Raw genomic sequence first — 18,110 nt, 5'->3', positions numbered from 1 at the left:
GGTCACATTCTGACACTGGGAACATGGGTGACATTTCTTCCAAATACATTTTTAAATATTCCAAATATTACTCAATGAGATGGTATTTCTTAAACTCATTAATGGGTATTTTAAAATACACACAAACATAGAGAAAATAGTATAATAGACCCCAAAGTACCTATATCTCAGCTGCATTTAAAATATACATAGAACATCTAAGACAAAGGAAGTAATAATATGATTATTCCTGTGAGGAAGCTTCTTAGGCGTTATGTTCATTTTATAAAGGCCATTGGGGGCTTCCCTCGTGGCGCAGTGGTTGAGAGTCCGCCTGCTGATGCAGGGGACACGGGTTCGTGCCCCGGTCCAGGAAGATCCCACATGCCGTGGAGCGGCTGGGCCCGTGGGCCATGGCCGCTGAGCCTGCGCATCCGGAGACTGTGCTCCGCAACGGGAGAGGCCACAACAGTGAGAGGCCCGTGTACCACAAAAAAAAAAAAAAAAAAAAAAAAAGAAGGCCATTGGAAAACTGGAAGGTGCAATTGTGATTCTTCAGGGTTTATAACCAATTTTCTCCTCCTTAATGTCCCTGTAGTACCTTGTTTATTGCTCATTTTGCATCTGCTACTGAGTCTTAAATTGGGATTATATACAAATAACACTCAATAAACATACTTTGAGTTGGATGTTATTCTAAACCTTGGAGGTTAAGAGATGTAATAATCCCAGTCCTCCAGAGTCTCATAATCTGGTGATGAAGAACAGGGAAATAAATTATTACTACACAGTGTGCCGGATGGTGTAACAGAGGGACCCACAGAAAGAACAGAGAGAATTCACCAATAAATGTATACGTGCCCCATCAAATTGTAGGCTTCCTGAGGACAAGGGCATGTACTCTTTCAACACACATGACTCTGGTTTTCTCACCTGGCACGGGTTCAGAAAATACTGTTTAATTATGTGTTGTTGAATTGAAAGCAACCAGTCTGATAAGTAGTCTGGAAACTATGTTTGCTGGGAAACACTTTAACTAACTAGGCATGTTCCACCCAAAGGAGAGAAGACTAGAGAGGACACGTTAGGCTTCAACTATTTCAAGGATTGTCGCATAGTGGAGGGAATGAACGTATTCTATAACTTTCCAGAGGGTAAAACCTTCAACCCATTCATCCTGGTTCTGATCTCTGAAATGCTACAGGATAAGTCTCTGACATGCAACATAGCCTTAGCATTGCTGAAGAAGAAAAAAGTATAGGTTTTGACATAAATTGAAATACCATGAATATTAGGGATAAGTTTGATTATAGTTTTTCCAGTCATGCTATTAACCTTCATTATCCTAACATTCACATTTTGTGCTACTCACTGATCAACATCTCACTTATCATAATTGCTAGCTGTAGTTATAGCTATAATTTATTTCCTTAAATTTAAAGATAATAGATATTGCTGTGATATGAATGTCTGTCCCCCTACAATTCATATGTTGAAATCCTAATGCTCAATGTGATGACATTAGGAGGTGGGGCCTTTGGGAGGTGTCTAGGTCATGAGGATGAAGTCCTCGTGAATGGGATTAGTGTTTTTATAAAAGAGACTTCACAGAGCTCCCTAATCCCTTCTGCCATGTGAGGACACAATGAGAAGTCTGCAACCCAGAAGAGGGCCCTCACCGGACCATACTGCACCCTGATCTCAGACATCCAGCCTCCAGAACGGGGAGGAATAAAATTCTGTTGTTGACAAGTCACCTACTCTGTGGCATTTTGTTAGAGCATCCTAAATGAACCAAGACAGAAATGACATCCTTAACTGAAAATCAGAGTTTTGTTCTTGAATATGTATTTCAAATCAGGTAATCTTAATCATATTCCACTGAATTAGTTGATTAATAAATTTCACCAACTCCCATATTATGAAAACAAAGCCCTTGAAGTTACCCTTTACCCTTGGGCATATGAATTGGGAGCCAAATATCCTGACTAGAGTCTCCTGCAATCCCTGTGCTTCACGTATCACACAGAGGGACACAAAAACGTCATGATAAACATGCCACCAGGATGGAAGAATATTTTGTCATCACAAAAATAAACTATGCTTCCTGTCTTTGGCTAGCACTGTTATCCATCTTTCTAGATTAAGAGGAGGCCCCGTGGACACCCCTGAAAGGCAGGGCATTGGTCCCACCATCAGCTGGATGCCAGGGCCCTGTAGCCTAAGCCCTCCAAACAAAGCAGCATGTGCCCCATGAAAACCGGCTCACTGAGTCACAGATCCTAGTAATTGAAGGAGCCAACATTAACAACAGCATTTAAGCATTCCCCGCTTCTAGCTGCATCCCCAAACATTTATGGAAAAGTCCCTACTTCCACAACCTCCCCCTCCAGTCCCTCCGGAAAATGCTTTCATTTGACTGCCTCAGTACTGAACCTCTTCATCAGAAGCATCAGTCACTGTCAGGTTTCTGGAGGTGAAATTGCTTTGTGATGATCTTGTTGGTGGCATGAAGATTGAATTGAGGCCACAGAACCCATCTCAGTGGCCTGGACTCAAGTCACTTTCCAGTCTCCTAAGAGGAATTTGGGGACAGCTAGATTGCTGTCGCTGTATAAAAATGGGCAGGCCGTTGCTCTAATGCTGATACTTTGTTTTTTGTTTTTTTTTTGGCTTTTTGCTGTACGCGGGGCTCTCACTGTTGTGGCCTCTCCCGTTGTGGAGCACAGGCTCCAGATGCGCAGGCTCAGCGGCCATGGCTCACGGGCCCAGCCACTCCGCGGCATGTGGGATCTTCCCGGACCGGGGCACGAACCTGTGTCCCCTGCATCGGCAGGTGGACTCTCAACCACTGCGCCACCAGGGAAGCCCCATAATGCTGATACTTTTGATGCTGTTTATAACCCCTGCTAGTGACAGGTCCTACAGAACAGTAATCTGTTAAAATTATAGGTATATATGTAGTCAGATCTCAAAAAATTTACACAGGAAAGATTGAGTCCTTTAATCTTTGAGTTTTAGAAAAATAATGATCTACTATCTAGGGTCCTTTGGAGGGTGATATAAACACAATCTGTCTGTGGCTTTAAAAACAACTTTTGTCCCTGTCTAGCACGACCAGGTTTGTGAAGCTAGAAGGTGAGTTAGAACTAAGACAAATGAATTCAGGAAGCCATCCACTTGTACTCAGTAATAATTGGAAGAACCCATTAGGAAGAAAAGAAGTATTGTTCCTATCTATTTATCTAATCTGCTTTCACGGAAAAAGATTACAGTAAACAGGTGTTCTTCTACAAATGCCTTTCTTACTACAGCCCTGGTCCAGCCCAAATGCTGGTGGAAAAGGCCTAGCATACAAATTGTTGGTTAACAACTAGACAATCTTTACAGTTGTTTTGGGGGGAGTTGAAAATAATTTTATATAGTGTTTTATTAGATTTTTATCTGGAAAAAGTTCACTAATCCTTTTTTTTTTAAAGTCCAATAGTGAAGGAAAATTTCCTTATTCAGAGCTGTTATTGAAAGGGTGACCTTCATTTCCTGACCCTTAGAAGAAACAGTCACTGAATTCAACCATTTATTCAATCAAGAAATATTTCATGAGGGGCTTCCGTGGTGGCGCAGCGGTTAAAAATCTGCCTGCCAATGCAAGGGACATGGGTTTGAACCCTGGTCTGGGAAGATCCCACATGCCGCGGAGCAACTAAGCCCATGTACCACAACTACTGAGCCTGCGCTCTAGAGCCCACGAGCCACAGCTACTGATCCCACGTGCCACAACTACTGAAGCCCACATGCCTAGAGCCCGTGCTCCGCAACAAGAGAAGCCACCGCAATGAGAAGCCCGCGCAATGCAACGAAGAGTAGCCCCTGCTCGCCACAACTAGAGAAAGCCCGCGTGCAGCAATAAAGACCCAACACAGCCAAAAAAATAAACAAATAAAATTAATTAATTAATTAATTAAAACTGTATAAAAAAAGGAAATATTTCACGAGGATCCACCAAGTGCCGAGACCTCGCTAGATGCTGAGGATATGTAAGGATGAGCGAGGTGGAAATGGCTCCTCCTCAGGAACTAAGATCTAGCAGACTGCATAACTGAACCTCCCAGAGGCTCTTCCTCTACCGCCCCTTAGAATCATTTACAACCAGTTCTTTCTTGCAGAATATGACCAGAAATAAGGCTTTATTTAACCTTACTTGGAACAAGTTGAGGTATACATAATCAGATAAATTAAAAATATACTGTCATGCATGAGCATTCCCATATTAACAGCTTTAAAAGCTTATGTGAGGAAGAAATAGTTCTTGCCTTTGGTATGATGTTCATGAAGCTGAAGGAGTGATTTCAAGGACTCGGCACTCTCAAACTCCTGAGCGTTCTGGAGGAAATCTTCCGTTTGGTCTATTTTAATGGCAAACTACAACAGAAATGCAGGAGAAAGACATATGAAAAACTAAAAAACACTGTGCCACTTTTAGTTATTTGTAAACATTTTTCATGAATTAATGGCCTAGCTGATTGTGTATGTGTTTGTGTGATGAGCTGTGTGTTTGTGTGAGCATGTGCTGGCTCACGTGTTTGTATGAGGTTTTGTGTTTGCATGTAGTCAGTTTACAAAGTACTAGGATAAGAACTTTCTTCTCTTTCCTTTGCATTCTTTTCATACCTGGAAATATGTTATCTATGCTGAAGTAAACCAATTTGTTTACTATTCTAATGTGTATTGAAATTTTAAACTAAAATTATTGTGTCCCATAATACAAATACAGCCACTGTCAACATTCTAAAGCAGTTTCTCAAAGAACAACCAGAAAGTTTGTTAAAAGAAACCAACAAAAGTTTGGTTAGCCAGTAACCTACATAATTATTAGTAAATTTAACTTAAGAATCCACTTGAGGTTGAAATATAGTTCATTTTTTCCTCTATAATTAGACCTAGAACTAAAAAAGGTAAGTTTCAGAATAATACATAGTCTAATCCCATCTCTACACTTGATTTTAGCCCGAGTGAGGAGAAGTAATGTGTAATCCTATTTCTTATACAAAGCAAAAATACATATATTTGTACAGAAAGTGGTCCAAAAAGATACATAGCAAAGGGTTGCCTTTGTGAGAATGAATAGGATTAGGGATAGGTGAGGGGTGGTAAACTTTTAGCTTTTAAATCTATAACTTAATTTTGTTTGCATTTTTATCAATGATTTTATGTACTTTTATAGAAATAAAAATGAAATTAGATGTAGCAAGAATGAAAAATAGAAAATTTCTCCTCTGTTTCAAGAAAAAAAAGGAAGAGCAATTTGACACCCTAAGTGGTAAGGAACATGACCAATCTCTTTTTGTGTTTCTCCATAGAGGAAGTATGAAAGGGAGATGCTTGAAGTGATGTCAAAATTCTCAGGGGAATAACCTTAGATACAAATTTTAGAAAAGGGAAAAGTATACTTGGTTATGCTAGTACAGTATATCCATAGTAGTGGACAAATAACTGGTTTGTTTTAGCACTATGGTTCAAAGGAAATTATTATCATTTATAAGAGCATTTAAATCAACACATTCACCTTTGGATCAGGTGTAGAATAAACTCATAAAGGTGAAGTATCAGTGAGAAAGACACAGAAGCCTATCACAGTGCTTGTCACCTTTTTTCAAGTTTTATCCAAACTCTCATCTTTGGATTTAGTGATATTTAATATTTTTATGTGACTATTTGATTAACAAGATTTACTACATTTTGATTATTACAATAGCCATATAAAATTCAGTTATAAATGGCATGAAAAGATGAGAGAGCAACTGATGAGCACGTCCCCTTTTGAAATGCAGAGAAGGCTTCTACCATCCTGTTAGAACCAGCAGATGGACACTGTCACCTGGGGACACTGTTTCTAAATTGAAGCACAGTGTTTGAGAAGCCTGTGAGCCTGAAGCCATCTTGTACTATCAAACACGCAATAAGAAGTCATTTTGTATTTCTAAAGAACTCCTGCGTGCACATAGTTCAGTAAGTGGATCCTATCTACATATCGTTTACATCTCTAATTCATTCTATTTCTAATAGTTGATTTTAAAGACATTCTTTGAAGAGAAACTTCAAAGAAAAAGAATAAAACAAAACCCTGGTGGGTAGTTTGGTTCTCCCTGTAGATCACTACAAGAAGTTTTGGAGTCACTGTGTAACTTATATCTATATTTCAACTGGTTTGACACTTTTTAAAAAACAAACCAATAAATAAACAATGCTTTACTCAGAAAAAGCTTCCTTCAAGTTCTATTAACTTTTATCTCGGGGATATTTTCTTTTCCCTACTTTTCTTCTTTCTGCAGGTAGTACAGGATAGAAGTGGCAACAAGGGGATACTTTTCAAAGACACTATTCTTAATTTTACCCTCATTCTTTTTTTTTGAATCACTAATGAAAATTGCTTTGGCATACACAAGGGGCAGGGAAAATCACGTAGGAGTTTTCCATCAGCTAAGTATGAAGTAGTCCACAAAATTGGAAGGAGGATAATATATGAAACTTCATCTTTTCATGAGGAATCAGAGTGCTGGGTTGAATTACAGGTTGACTTACACTTCCTTTTATTTCATGTAATATCTGGAAGTCATTTCTCATCATATAGAAAATCAGCTAGTATTAATGCTCCTACCCAGTGAGAAACAAATATTGGACTTAATGTTTAAAAAAAGATAACTTCCTATGCTCAAATGACCTGAATTTCAAGGGCACTAATACTTATACCCCACTTACTAAGATGAAATGAATCAGATGTATCTATAATTTGACCCCTGTAGGTGTATTTTGCTTGGTTTATTTCTTTTCAGAGAAGAAAACTGTGTGTGGAACTTTTCCCCGAGATGATCTGTGAGTTGGACTTCAGTGTTCAAATTGTGAAAAACAAACCTTGAGAGTTACAATAAGATTTTTGCTCCTCCTTTTAACTTTTAAACGAGTTCATGATGTATGAAATTATCTACCTCAATTTTAATGTTCTATTACTAATCTTCTTTCCTTCATTATTTTGGATTTAAGTCCTGAATTTTCAGTTTGGAAATGTCATATTTTTCAACCTAGTGCTTTATCATAATGAAGCAGTGCTTTCACATCAAAATGAATGTAGTGAAATTTCCAGTTAGTATCTTACACTAAATATAACACCTCTTTTGATAATGTTCTTTGAATCTTACATTTTGAAATTGGGTTCCTCAAAAAAACTTAGGCCCAGGACTTTTTCCTTCCCTTATATTTTAATAAGCTCAGACTATGGAAACTCAACTATATGCCTTAGGAAAGTACTCTATCATATACTATGCTTACAAGTCAAACATTCTATGGAATATTCTGCAATTTCTTTTTCATAAGCAGTAGAAGAAATTGTATCTTCCAACTTTCAGTTAACAAGAACACGCTAGACCAGCATTTCCTAGTAATCCTATCATCAGGGGTAATTATTTGATTTAGTAATTGTATTACTATTATCTAAAGAGGGAAATATATCAAAATGACTTATGGGTAAAAGATCCCATTTTTACTTAATATTTATCAATTTTAATTAACTGTACTTAGTTTTTGTTTGAAGGCCTACATTTAAAATATTAACAATTTTATTTTTTGAAAATTAAAGATTAAATGTATATATCTTGGTTATTCTACCATTTTTTGAACTGAATACAATGTCTGTTTGCAGAAAGAAAACATTTTCATGAGTGCTCTGATGTGGAGAAGGGGAAAGTTTTTTTAAACACAAACCTCCAAGGCATTTTCAAAAAATTCAGAGGTCAACCTGAGAAGCTCCCTCCTTCTCTCAAGCATGGAGACCAGGGCTGCCCACGCTTCACCCAGAGTTTTGGCCATGGCATCATAGACCTGGCTCTGATCCTTGTTCTCTTGAGCCGTCTTGTCTGCTTCCTGCAGGAGTTCCCATACTCGGTCTTCCAAAGCCTAAGTCCAGGCAAGAAAAGACAGAGTGTCACTCAATATAAGAACTTGGGATCATATTTTAAACATTTGGATTTTTGAAATTATATGCACTCTAGGAAGGTCTAGAAGAGAATTTATAAACACAAACTGCTGTGCAGGCAGGTAGATCAAGCAGGCAGGAGGGAGCAATGGAGACTGTGGTGAACTGCGGAGCATGGCCAGGCAAAAGACATCCACATTTAAACATTGTTCAAACACTGTAGAGATTTATCAAAAATATACAGCTACAGGGACTTCCCTGGAGGTCCAGTGGTTAAGACTCTGTGCTTCCACCACAGGGGGCATGGGTTCAATCCCTGGTTGGGGAACTAAGATCCCGCATGCCACGGCACAGCACCCCCCTAAAAATACAAATACATACCCAGGGGTACAGAATACTGTGTTGACCTCACATTTCAAAAAAGGAGAACTAATTGGAATACATCTAGAAAGGAGTAATCATGAAAAAACTATTGTGAGAAATGAACCCAGTAAAATTTATTATTCATTCTAAATAGTTGTTATTGTTAATATACTTGTGAAGCTTAGTGTAAATGTTATGAGTAAGTTCTTGAAAGTGAATAGTCATAATGTAAAGATTAGAATATCTGTAACCAACACTACAAATTGTTTCAACAAAATATGGAAGATGAAGGGCAACATGTGCTTCCATAATTGTCTCATTTGGGGATGAAGAAGGATCCCACAGATCCTGTTTTGTTCTTGATATTGGCACCAAAATCAAGGCACAATTTAAAAATATAATAGACTAACAATAACATGAATAAATTCTAAAATGTCAACAGAAAAGGAAACTAAACATGTGCTAATGCAAAATACAACAAAGAAAACAGAAGACATAAGAACGCATTTATTTGGGCACACAAAAACCCAAAATATAGCGATAGGAATATGATTAAATATCAGTTAACACCCAAAAAATGGATGTTAACTTTTCAATTAAAAGACGAACATGGGCTTCCCTGGTGGTGCAGTGGTTGGGAGTCTGCCTGCCAATGCAGGGGACACGGGTTCGTGTCCCGGTCCGGGAAGATCCCACATGCCGCGGAGCGGCTGGGCCTGTGAGCCATGGCCGCTGAGCCTGCGCGTCCGGAGCCTGTGCTCCGCAACGGGAGAGGCCACAACAGTGAGAGGCCCGCATACCGCAAAAAAAAAAAAAAAAAAAAGATGAACATTATCAGATTAAGGGGAAAAAAATTCAACTAATTTATGTTTTCTGGAGTCATAAAACTAAACTGAAAAGACGTAACATTTGAAATAAACTGAAAAGAAATAACATTTGAAAAGACATAACATTTGAAAATAAACTGAAAAGTCATAACATTTGAAAATAAGAGGATGAAATATATCAGGCAAAGACAAAAAAGTAAAGGAGGATTAGCAATGTTAATCTCAGACAAATTAGAAATCAAAACAAAAATCACTGTGATTAAAAAATGGTACTCTATATTGATAAATTACACAATCTGTAGGGAAAATAAGGCACTTATGATGTTTACATTTATGACATTTAAATATTTCAAGTAGGTATACCCAGTCAGATCAAAATGCAATAAAAGTAGAAATAAACAACAAAAGGCCAGATGATAAAACAAATCTCTTAGAAATTTTAAGAAAACAATTTAAAGAATAATTCCTAGATCAAATGAAGGAAAAACCTACAATTACAGACTATTTAGAAAAAAAAACAATGTTTAAATATGTTTAAAACCTAAGATATACAGATGACTTTATGCTTAGATGAAATTCATAGCATTAGACAACTTTGTTCATAAAGAAAGAAAAAATATATTAATTAAACATTCAAGTCTAAATTATAGAAAAAGATTCATAAAATAAAACAAAAATTAGAGGGGATTAATTGATTAAATACAAAATCAGAAATTAACAAATTAGAGAAAAATATAAGAAGTTTTTTAAAATGTTGATTCATTGAAAAGCCAAATGAAATATAAAAACATCTGACAGGTGGGATCAAGATGGCAGAGTAGGAAGATCCTGAGCTTATGTCCTCCCACAGACAAACCAAAACTACAACTAGATATAGAACAACTCTTTCTGAGAAAGACCTGAAGAACAGCTCTTCCAAAATTAAGGACAATTTTTAAAAACCACATCAAGATGGGTAGGAGGGGCAGAGATGTGATGTAGTCAGGACACCACACCCACCCTGGTGCAGTGACCCACAAGTGGGAAGGGGTATCACAAACTTGAAGGTCCTCTCTAAGGAGTGAGGGGTTCGAGCCCCACACTGGGCACCTCAGGCTTTGGTACCAGCACTGGGAGGACAAGGCCCCTTAACTAGCTTTGAAAACCAGCAGGGCTTATGCAGAGCTAGAGGGCTGTAAGAAACAGAGTCTTAGAGGGCTTGCACACAGACTCACTCATTCTGCGTCCCAGTGCAGAGGCAGCAGTTTGAAAAGTGCCTGGTGTTCTAGCCAGCCTGCCAAGGTTGCCCCAGCATGCCCCTGGCCCATGCCTGCTCCAGCTCCAGATGGCCTGCCAACGCTGCCCGGCACATGCAGTCTACATTGAAGATGCTCCTACTCAAGACCACACCTTAAAGACTGGGAGAAGTAACTATTTTGTCTAATCCATAGAAAAAAATACAGAAAACCAAACAAAATGAGGAGACAGAGGAATTTATTCCAAACAAAAGAACAAGATAAAACCTCAGGGGAAAAAAAGCCCGAATAAAATGGAGATAAGTAATTTACCTGATAAAGAGTCAAAGCAACAGTCATAAAGTTGCATATCAAACTCAGGAGGGGAGGGCTTCCCTGGTGGTGCAGTGGTTGGGAGTCTGCCTGCCGATGCAGGGGACACGGGTTTGTGCCCCAGTCCGGGAAGATCCCACATGCCACAGAGCGGCTGGGCCCGTGAGCCATGGCCACTGAGCCTCCGCATCTGGAGCCTATGCTCCGCAACGGGAGAGGCCACAACAGTGAGAGGCCCGCGTACCGCAAAAAAAAAACAAAACCTCAGGAGGGGAATGCAGGAACACAGTAAGAACTTCAACAGATTTAGGAAATATAGAAAAGAACCAATCAGAGCTGAAGAATACAATAACTGAAATAATACACTAGACAGGATTAAACCACAAATTAGATGATACAGAAGAACATACACACAGCCTGGAAGACAAAATAGTGGAAATCATCCAATCAGAACAGCAAAAAGAAAAAAGAATTTAAAAAAAATTAGGATAGTTTAAGAAACCTCTGGGACAACATCAAGAGTATTAACATTCAGACTTCCCTGGTGGCACAGTGGTTAAGAATCCACCTGCCAATGTAGGGGACATGAGTTCGATCCCTGGTCTGGGAAGATCCCACATGCCGCGGAGCAACTAAGCCCATGCGCCACAACTACTGAGCCTGTGCTCTAGAGCCCACAAGCCACAACTACTGAGCCATCATGCCACAATTACTGAAGCCCACACACCTAGAGCCCGTGCTCCACAACAAAAGAAGCCACTGCAATGAGAAGCACGCACACCACAAGGAAGAGTAGCCCCCACTCACTACAACTAGAGAAAGCCTGTGCACAGCAATGAAGACCCAATGCAGCCAAAAGTAAATAAATAAATTTATATTTAAAAAAGGGTAATAACATTCGCATTATAGGGGTCCCAGAAGGAGAAAAGAGAGAGGGGCAGAAAACTTATTTGAAGAAATAATGGCTGAAAACTTTCCCCAAACTAGGTAAGGAAACAGAGCTTTCCTCCAAGATCAGGAACAAAACAATGATGCCCATCCTCATCACTTTTATTCAATATAAAATTGGAAGTCTTAGCCATAGCAATCAGACAAGAAAAAGAAGTAAAATGTATCCAAATTTGAAGAAAAGTAGTAAAATTCTCACTATTTGCAGATGACATGATACAATATATACAGAAAATGCTAAAGACTCCACCAAAAAAACTATTAGAACTAATAAATGAATCTAGCAAAGGTGCAGGATACAACATTGATATGTAGAAATCTGTTGCATTTCTATACACTAATAATGAACTATCAGAAAGTGAAATTAAGAAAACAATTCTATTTATAGTTGCATCAAAAAGAATAAAATAAACTATGAATAAATTTAACCAAAAAAGTGAAAAACCTATACTCTGAAAATTGTAAGACACTGATGAAAGAACTTGAAGATGACATAAATAAATGGAAAGATATACCATGCTCATAAATCGGAAGAATATTGTTAAAATGTCCATAATACCCAAAGCAATCTACAGATTCAATGAAATCCTTATCAAGATATCCATGGCATTTTTCACAGAACTACAAGAAATAATCCTAAAATCTATATGGAATCACAAAAGACCCTGAATGCAAAAAGTAATCTTTTTTAAAAAAATAAATTTATTTATTTTTGGCTGCACGGGGTCTTCGTTGCTGCGCACGGGCTTTCTCTAGTTGCAACGAGCAGGAACTACCCTTCATTGCGGTGCATAGGCTTCTTATTGCAGTGGCTTCTGTCTGTTGCGGAGCATAGGCTCTAAGTGCACGGGTTTCAGTAATTGTGGCATGCGGGCTCAGTAGTTGTGGTTCACGGGCTCTAGAGCACAGGCTCAGTGGTTGTGGCACACGGGCTTAGTTGCTCCGCGGCATGTGGGATCTTGCCGGACCACGGCTCGAACTTGTGTCCCCTGCATTGGCAGGCAGACTGTTAACCACTACACCACCAGGGAAGTCCCAGAAAAAGGAGTCTTGTGAAAGAAGAACAAAGCTGAAGGAATCACATTCCCTGATTTCAAACTATACTGCAAAGCTATAGTAGTCAAAACAGCATTGTAATGGGCACATACCCTGAGAAAACCATAATTCAAAAAGAGTCATGTACCACAATGTTCATTGCAGCTCTATTTACAATAGCTGGGACATGGAAGCAACTTAAGTGTCCATCGACACATGAATGGATAAAGAAGATGTGGCACATATATACAATGGAATAATACTCAGCCATAAAAGGAAATGAAATTGAGTTATTTGTAGTGAGGTGGATGGACCTAGAGCCTGTCATACAGAGTGAAGTAAGTTAGAAAGAGAAAAACAAATACGGTATGCTAATACACATATATGGAATCTAAAAAAAAAACAAAAAAGGTTCTGACGAACCTAGGGGCAGGACAGAAATAAAGACACAGACATAAAGAATGGACTTGAGGACATGGGGAAGGGGAAGGCTAAGCTGGGACGAAGTGAGACAGTAGTATTGACATATATTCACTACCAAATGTAAAACAGATAGCTAGTGGGAAGCAGCTGCATAGCACAGGGAGATCAGCTGGGTGCTTTGTGACCACCTGGAGGGGTGGGATAGGGAGGGTGGGAGGAAGACGCAACAGGGAGAGGATATTGGGATATATGTATACATATAACTGATTTACTTTGTTATACAGCAGAAACTAACACAACATTGTAAAGCAATTATACTCCAATAAAGATGTTAAAAAAAAAAATGGTGGGGCCAACTCTATGTAGCTTCTCAAGTCTCCTATCCCATTTGTGTGATATTCTGTCTGCCTCTTCTGCTCTTCCTCATTTCATTCCTTGTAAACTGTTCCTCCTTGAAGGAGGCCACCTTTCTTGAAAAGCTACCCCCAGAGTCCCTCAGGTAGACTTTGGAGCACACTTCTTACGGTTCCACTTGTTTAGATTCTGCTCATCACGTTACATTTAAGTTACCAGTCTACAAGCCTATCTCCTTGTCAGACTGTGACTTTTGATTTTGTATTCCTGGCACCACTACATTTCAACCTTGGCTGCATCCCTAGTGCCTAGAGTAGTAATTTTATTGAAGACATTTGAAAGTTATTTGTTGAATGAATAAAAAGCTACTCCAAAAAATGAAAGAATCTAAATTGCTAATGATGAAAAAAGGCAAACAATGTTTCAGAGCATATTTTCCTTAGGGATTGGCCACAAACTAGCTTAGGCAAGTTGCTGCATTTTCAAGGGAATTAGCTTCTTCATTAGTAAAATCAGGATGGTGGTTAATGATGATATTCTATATTCTACGACGAGTTCTATTTCAGCAATTATTTTATTTATGGATTTCAATAATCATTTTGATTGAAAAATAAAAAATAGGAGCCTGAACCAAGATGGTGGAGTAGAAGGACGGGCTCTCACTCCCTCTTGGGAGAACACTAGAATCACAACTAGCTGCTGGACAATCATCGACAGGAAGACACTGGAACTCACCAAAAAAGATACCCCACATCCAAAGACAAAGGAGAAGCCCCAATGGGATGGGAGGTGGGGCTAAATCACAGTAAAATCAAATCTCATAACTGCTGGGTGGGTGACTCACAGACTGGAGAACACTTATCCCACAGAAGTCCACCCACTGGAGTGAAGGTTCTGAGTACCACGTCAGGCTTCCCAACCTGGGGGTCTGGCAACGGGAGGAGGAATTCCTAGAGAATCAGATGTTGAAGGCTAGTGGGAGTTGAATGCAGGACTTCGACAGGACTGGGGGAAACAGAGACTTCACTCTTGGAGGGCACCAACAAAGTAGTGTGTGCATTGGGACCCAGGGGAAGGAGCAGTGACACCAGGGGAGACTGAACCAGACCTACCTGCTAGTGTTGGAGGTTCTCCTGCAGAGGTGGGGGGTGGCTGTGGCTCACCGTGGGAACAAGGACACTGGCAGCAGAAGTTCTGGGAAGTACTCCTTGGCATGAGCCCTCCCAGAGTCTGCCATTAGCCCCACCAAAGAGCCCAGGTAGGCTCCAGTGTTGGGTTGCCTCAGGCCAAACAACCAACAGGGAGGGAACCCAGCCCCACCCATCAGCAGTCAGGCAGATTAAAGTTTTACTGAGCTCTGCCCACCAGAGCAACAGTCTGCTCTACCCACCACCAGTCCCTCCCATCAGGAAACTTGCACAAGCCTCTTAGATAGCCTCATCCACCAGAGGGCAGACAGCAGAAGCAGGAAGAACTACAGTCCTGCAGTCTGTGGATCAAAAACCACATTCACAGAAACATAGACAAGATGAAAAGGCAGAGGGCTATATAACAGATGAAGGAACAAGATAAAACCCCAGAAAATCAACTAAATGAAGTGGAAATAGGCAAACTTCCAGAAAAAGAATTCAGAGTAATGATAGCAAAGATGATTAAACCTTGGAAAAAGAATGGAGGCAAAGATCGAGAAGATGCAAGAAATGTTTAACAAAGACCTAGAAGAATTAAAGAACAAACAAACAGAGATGAACAATAACTGAAATGAAAACTACACTAGAAGGAAGCAATAGCAGAATAACTGAGGCAGAAGAACGGATAAGTGACCTGGAAGACAGAATGGTGGAATTCACTGCCGCAGAACAGAATAAAGAAAAAAGAATGAAATGAAGACAGCCTAAGAGACCTCTGGGACAACATTAAATGCAACAACAAGCGCATTATAGGGGTCCCAGAAGGAGAAGAGAGTGAGTAAGGACCAGAGAAAATATTTGAAGAGATTATAGTCGAAAACTTCCCTAACATGGGAAAGGAAATAGCCACCCAAGTCCAGGAAGCTCAGAGAGTCCCATACGTAAACCCAAGGAGAAACACGCCAAGACATATAGTAATCAAACTGGCAAAAATTAAAGATGAAAAATTATTGAAAGCAGCTAGGGGAAAATGACAAATAACACACAAGGAAACTCCCAAAAGGTTAACGGCTGATTTCTCAGCAGAAACTCTACAAGCCAGAAGGGACTGGCATGAAATACTTAAAGTGATGAAAGGGAAGAACCTACAACCAAGATTACTCTACCCAGCAAGGATCTCATTCAGATTCGATGGAGAAATCAAAAGCTTTACAGACAAGCGAAAGCTAAAAGAATTCAGCACCACCAAACCAGCTCTACGCAAGTGCTAAAGGAACTTCTCTAAGTGGAAAACACAAGAGAAGAAAAGGACCTAAAAACACAAACCCAAAACAATTAAGAAAATGGTCATAGGAACACACATATCAATAATTACCTTAAACATGAATGGATTAAATGCTCCACCCAAAAGACACAGGTTTGCTGAATGGATACAAAAACAAGACCCATCTATATGCTGTCTATGAGAGACCCACTTCAGACCTAGGGACACATACAGACTGAAAGTGAGGGGATGGAAAAAGATATTCCATGCAAATGGAAATCAAAAGAAAGCTGGAGTAGCAATACTCATATCAGATAAAATAGACTTTAAAATAAAGAATGTTACAAGAGACAAGGCAGAACACTACATAATAATCAAGGGATCAATCCAAGAAGAAGATATAACAAATATAAATATATATGCACCCAACACAAGAGCACCTCAATACATAAGGCAACTGCTAACAGCTATAAAAGAGGAAATCGACAGTAACACAATAATAGTGGGGGACTTTAACACCTCACTTACACCAATGGACAGATCATCCAAAATGAAAATAAGGAAACAGAAGCTTTAAATGACACAATAGACCAGATAGATTTAATTGATATTTATAGGACATTCCATCCAAAAACAGCAGATTACTCTTTCTTCTCAAGTGCGCACAGAACATTCTCCAGGATAGATCACATCTTGGGTCACAAATCAAGCCTCAGTAAATTTGAGAAAATTGAAATTGTATCAAGCATCTTTTCTGACCACAAGACTATGAGATTAGAAATGAATTAGAAGGAAAAAAAATGTAAAAAACACAAACATATGGCGGCTAAACAACACCTTACTAAATAACCAAGAGATCACTGAAGAAATCAAAGAGGAAATCAAAAAATACCTAGAGACAAATGACAATGGAAACACGACGATCCAAAACCTATGCGATGCAGCAAAAGCAGTTCTAAGAGGGAAGTTTATAGCTATACAAGCCTACCTCAAGAAACAAGAAAAATCTCAAATACACAATCTAAACTTACACCTAAAGGAACTAGAGAAAGAAGAACAAACAAAACCCAAAGTTAGCAGAAGGAAAGAAATCATACAGATCAGAGCAGAAATAAATGAAATAGAAACAAAGAAAACAATAGCAAAGATCAATAAAACTAAAAGCCGGTTCTTTGAGAAGATAAACAAAATTGATAAACCATTAGCCAGACTCATCAAGAAAAAGAGGGAGAGGACTCAAATCCATAAAATTAGAAATGAAAAAGGAGAAGTTACAAGAGACACCACAGAAATACAAAGCATCCTAAGAGACTACTACAAGCAATTCTATGCCAATAAAATGGAAAATCTGGAAGAAATGGACAAATTCTTAGAAAGGTATAACCTTCCAAGACTGAACCAGGAAGAAATAGAAAATATGATCAGACCAATCACAAGTAATGAAATTGAAACTGTGATGAAAAATCTTCCAACAAACAAAAGTCCAGGACCAGATGGCTTCACAGGTGAATTCTATCAAACATTTGGGGAAGAGCTAACACCCATCCTTCTCAAACTCTTCCAAAAATTTCAGAGGAAGGAACACTCCCAAACTCATTCTATGAGGCCACTATCACCCTGATACCAAAACCAGGCAAAGATACTACAATAAAAGAAAATTACATACCAATATCACTGATGAATATAGATGCAAAAATCGTCAACAAAATACTAGCAAACAGAATCCAACAACACATTAAAAGGATCATACACCATGATCAAGTGGGATTTGTCCCAGAGATGGAAGGATTCTTCAATATACGCAAACAATCAATGTCATAAACCATGTTAACAAATTGAAGAATAAAAACCATATGATCATCTCAAGAGATGCAGAAAAAGCTTTTGAAAAATTTAACACCCATTTATGATAAAAAAAAAAACTCTCCAGAAAGTGGGCATAGAGGGAACCTACCTCAACATAATAAAGGCCACATATGACAAACCACAGCAAACGTCATTCTCGATGGTAAAAAACTGAAAACATTTCCTCTAAGATCAGGAACAAGGCAAGGATGTCCACTCTCACCACTATTATTCAACATACTTTTGGAAGTCCTACCCATGGCAGTCAGAGAAGAAAAAGAAATAAAAGGAATACAAATTGGGAAAGAAGAAGTAAAACTGTCACTGTTTGCAGATGACATGATACTATACATAGAGAATCCTAAAGATGCCACCAGAAAACTATTAGAGCTAATCAATGAATTTGGTAAAGTTGCAGGATACAAA

The 18,110-nt window shown here is 38.9% G+C and overlaps 1 protein-coding gene across 2 annotated transcripts in view; it reads right to left on the bottom strand.

Annotated features, from left to right (window-relative positions):
* The window catches only part of CCDC141 (coiled-coil domain containing 141), a 214,981-nt gene that overhangs the window by 153,405 nt on the left and 43,466 nt on the right, over nt 1-18,110 (bottom strand). For both annotated transcript variants that reach the window (XM_070045946.1, XM_030850759.2), the window contains exons 4-5: nt 7,738-7,929; nt 4,293-4,401 (exon numbers count right to left, since the gene is read on the bottom strand). In XM_070045946.1, coding sequence (XP_069902047.1) covers nt 4,293-4,401; nt 7,738-7,929 — 301 coding nt within the window. The remainder of the gene's footprint in view (nt 1-4,292; nt 4,402-7,737; nt 7,930-18,110) is intronic.

This window comes from Globicephala melas, chromosome 7, assembly GCF_963455315.2.
Source record: "Globicephala melas chromosome 7, mGloMel1.2, whole genome shotgun sequence".
In the NCBI taxonomy this organism is placed as follows: domain Eukaryota; kingdom Metazoa; phylum Chordata; class Mammalia; order Artiodactyla; family Delphinidae; genus Globicephala; species Globicephala melas.
The sequence above is the reverse complement of the archived record's forward strand: the minus strand, read 5'-3'. Positions and strand labels throughout refer to the sequence as shown.